The sequence below is a fragment of the Apaloderma vittatum genome, unplaced genomic scaffold (genome assembly GCF_000703405.1).
Source record: "Apaloderma vittatum isolate BGI_N311 unplaced genomic scaffold, ASM70340v1 scaffold24575, whole genome shotgun sequence".
NCBI lineage: Eukaryota > Metazoa > Chordata > Aves > Trogoniformes > Trogonidae > Apaloderma > Apaloderma vittatum.
The window spans coordinates 4,710-8,657 of NW_009719174.1; the positions used below are offsets into that span (position 1 = coordinate 4,710).

General features: G+C 53.1%; 1 protein-coding gene across 1 annotated transcript in view; it reads right to left on the minus strand.

The window, feature by feature from the left end:
- SHF (Src homology 2 domain containing F) overlaps window positions 1-3,948 on the minus strand; it is a 7,069-nt gene that overhangs the window by 514 nt on the left and 2,607 nt on the right. The window contains exons 3-4 of the mRNA XM_009870541.1: window positions 1,711-1,882; window positions 1,475-1,594 (exon numbers count right to left, since the gene is read on the minus strand). Of these exons, the coding sequence (XP_009868843.1) occupies window positions 1,475-1,594; window positions 1,711-1,882 (292 nt within the window). The remainder of the gene's footprint in view (window positions 1-1,474; window positions 1,595-1,710; window positions 1,883-3,948) is intronic.

The window sequence follows — 3,948 nt, forward strand, 5'->3', positions numbered from 1 at the left end:
GCGCAGGCAGATCCCGGCCATGAGTGCTGATTCCAAGTGACGGGCTAATGGCCCTGTTGCTATTAATTTGCGTCTCTGAGGAGAGCCGCAGCCTGTCTGCAGCGTCTGGAATGCACATTACGGCAAAATATTGATGACTTAAAAGCAGACAGGACCTCATCAGTGATGCTTGAGCCGCTTCCAGCGCTGAGCGGACCGGTCCCATCCCCCTCCCAGCTGCAGACGGCAATGGGCAGCCCGGCTGCATTAGCCGAATGGGTTTGCAATCCATTTATCGGTGAGAGGCAAGGAGCTGGGAAAACCCCAGGGGAAGGCAGGGAGGGAAAGAAGCCACAGCCCCAGCTGTAGCTGGGAGAGAGACGTGCAGGAGCCCTGTGCAGGATCCGGAGTGAGAGGAATGCCACACAGGTCCACAGAGGTGTGAGGAAAGACCCAAACGTTTGCAGAGGCACGAGCCAGGAGGGACTCGTTCTCCAAATGGGGCAATGACACTAAAACCCTGTCCAGGCAACATGAGGCTGCAAAGCTTGGACCAGCCAGGACTGTCATGGCAGGGTTAAATCCTTCCGGCTACCTGACAGGCTATAGGTTTAGCCCCTCCTGCTGCTCTCTCTTGTGCTTATTTTCCTTTAAAGCAGCACAAAAGGGCTTTAGGTCAGGATCAGAGCTCTCTTTTCAGATCTTCTCCTCAGCTGCCTCCTTCCTTTTTTTTAAAAAAAAGGGAAAAAAAAGGAGTTTAAAAAAAAATATTGAGAGAGATGCAGACAGCCAGCTTACAGCTATATAAAAAGCATCCCAAGGGATTTTCCTTGAAAAGACTGCATAGAGAAAAGTCAATGGAGTAAAAATCACGCTCCTGAGGCTGCAGGCTTTCAGTGAGCAGAGCCGGTGCACAGGCAATGCCCAAGCAAGGCCACGTTCTAGCCCCACATGCTGTTTGAGAAAAGGATTTGGGCCATTTTTGCCACGAGGCCAAGGATGGGCAGTAAGAAAAAAATGGAAAAAAAACCCAAAGAAACAGATGACTGGCTTGTAGACAGGTGATGAGAAGGGGCTGGCAAAGGAAGAAACCCCATCAACAACCCCAGCGCCACATCCCAGGCTCTCCGACTGGGGAAACTTGAAAGTATATTGAGAAAAATGTACGGGTACGTGGCTGTTGTTGGGCAGAGAGGACTGAGGTGCTCAATAAATACTTTTTCTTTTTGTTCCACATATGGCAGGAATTGAGCTAATCCAGTTGTCCAGCAGAAGGGCAAGATGGTATTTGCTAATCCATCACCAACTTTAGGATGGTATAGCTTTGATTTTGTGAACCAAAACTAGAACTGAACCCGAAGAGATCCCAGCCATTTCTGACCACCAGTGGTCACCTCAGCCACCCCATCACCATGGGTGTGCATTCCCATGGGGCACCTGCTGCACCAGGTCACCTTCTGCTGTGGGTCGACTGCCCCCGCGTGAGCTCACTCACTTCAAGGAGAGGGAGAAGTCGTTCTTGCTGGTCTCGCTGTTGCGCACCAAGTAGCTGGCCTCCTTGCACAGCCTCAGCAGCGTCTCCGCGTCCGTCCGGCTGATGGCCCCGTGGTACCAGCTGGGGGTGGGAGAGGGAACGTCTGAGACACCCCCAGGGAAGGGTTTCATCCCAGAAGCTCCTCACAGCGTGGCCAAGGAGGGCTCAGGCAGCCGCTTGGGGTAGGCAGGACTCACCACTGGCTCTCCAAAGGCAGGGCAGGGTCAATCCTCTCCCCGACGAACGGGCCGGGGTCAGCAATCAGTGTCTTCGTGCTCTTGAGGCCACTGGAGCCGTGCCGGAGGGCAGCCCTGGCTTTCTCCTCCCTGCAGGGCGAGGTGCGGCCATAGCCCAGCCCCTCCAACGGACCTGCGAGACAGAAACGCATCACCCGTGAGGAGCAGTTACGTTTCTGCCGGCTCAAGTAAAACCCCTGGGGTGAATAAAAATAATCCCTCAAGGTGCGAAGGGAACATTTTGACCACGAGGTGCCTCCCTGACGCACCCATGAAGCGCAGCGGCAATTAACCGAGACGTGCCCCCCACGGGGGGGGACCCGGGCTCCCCCACCGGCTGTTATTTCCGCGCAGGATGATTTCAGCATTAACAGTACCATTTCTCCCTCCTCCAGAGAGTTCATTATCGCTCCCCTGCAATGCGAGCCCCCTCGCACAAATTATTTATCGATCGGGGCAGAGCTGCTTCAACGCGAGGCTGCCGGTGGCTGATGCCGCAGGGGCACAGTCTCCTCGGAGGTGCAACTCGAAGCTCCCAGACAAGTGAGATAACCTGGGCCGGGCAGCTTTCCTCCTCTCTGCTGGAAGGGGAGGGAAAAGCAAGGCAGAGGCAACAAATAGCCAGTGAGGGTATTAAAATCCTGTGGAGAGGGAGCTCGGGGAGGAGGTGCCCAGCATTAAGCCCTGCCTCTGCAGCCATCAGGCTTTTCTCCGGCCAGGCTCTCCCTTTGGATGTAATGTCCAGACTTCAATTTCAACTCATCGCCTCTAAAAAACCGGGGAGAAAAGCCAGACAACCAAAACAACGACGTGCCTGCTGGCAGCACAGAGTCATTGCAGTAGAGGCTCGGGAGAGATCCATTGTACCTGTCAGAGAGAGGCAGAGGCACGGGCATGATTAAACAGGATATTAAAACCGAGCCCCTAGGAGTCAGGAGGACATCTTTCAAGAAGTTCATGTCACCCTCAGACAGGGGATGTAGAAAATGAAGTAAAATTCTGGCAAGATAAACTTAATACAACAAAGCCAGTCGGGGGGGAAAAAAAAAATATAAAGACACTCGGTGTTGCCAAAACCAGGAAAAACGACAAACCGATGTGTTCATCAGGATGCGTGTCAGAGCGGCGGCGGGGATAATAAATGACGAGGAGAAGAGAAGAGGCTGTGTAGCAAAGAAATTAATTTTTCTTGACACCTGCATTCATTGTAGGAAGAGGATCAGGAAGCCGAGACCTTTCTTTCTCAGGACTGAGCCCAGCCAGCAGCGTCCCAACAGGTTAGGGACAGCATCCCGGCATGACCCTGGCAGAGCAGCCACATCACTCCAGGGTGCCCCTAACTTTCAAGTGCAACCAGGAGGAGGCAAAAGCCACCCCAGTTTGGGTGGATTTTTTTCCTTTACAAAGCTCTGCAGGGATCTGGGTAACTGCAGATAAGGAAATCAGGCAGCTGCACCTGGCACGTCGCAGCGTCTGCCCGGAAAACCCTAATCCACCACGGCGTAAGAGCGAGGTCCTTAAAATATTGACAATGGGTTAAAAGAGAAGCGGCAGTATTTGGCTTTCCTGATCAAGGCTGCCAGTGGAGTCCGAGGGGGATTTCCACAGGGGCTCTGCTGCTCAGCGCAGACAAAAAGAAAAGGCTCAACAATAAAGCAAACCTGAGATGACAAAGCATGCCTGGGAGATTTAGCTGCTCGGGATAGCAAAAAGGAAAGCAAAGAATCCAAAGGGATCTCCTACCAAGGAGGCAATAAAATAAGCAGAGGACACGGAGCAGTGATAAACAACGAAGCAAGGACGCAGGCGGGGTGAAAGCAACCCCGACTTCGGTGGTGGGATCCGAATTATCTGCTGCCACCCCTTTAAGGGACCTGGGTATTAAAAGCCGCAAGAAAACACCAGCTGAACGCTCAGAGCAGTCGTTGAGAAGAACTGTAAAAACTGCCGCATCAAACATCGGGAATTCTGAGGCACAGGGGGAGAATGAAAGGGAAAGCAATAACCCCGACACTGGGGTTTGCTACATGCAAAGAGGCATTACAGAACTGGAGAAAATGCAGAAGAGGCGAGGGACAAATGTCTGGCAGACAACCAAGCTGGGAGAAAGCAGAGGAGGAGGAGGAAGAGGAGGATGGCGGATGTCTGGCAGAGCCCTGTTACGCTCCAAAGGGTTGGGGCACTGGCAGGGCAGGGTCG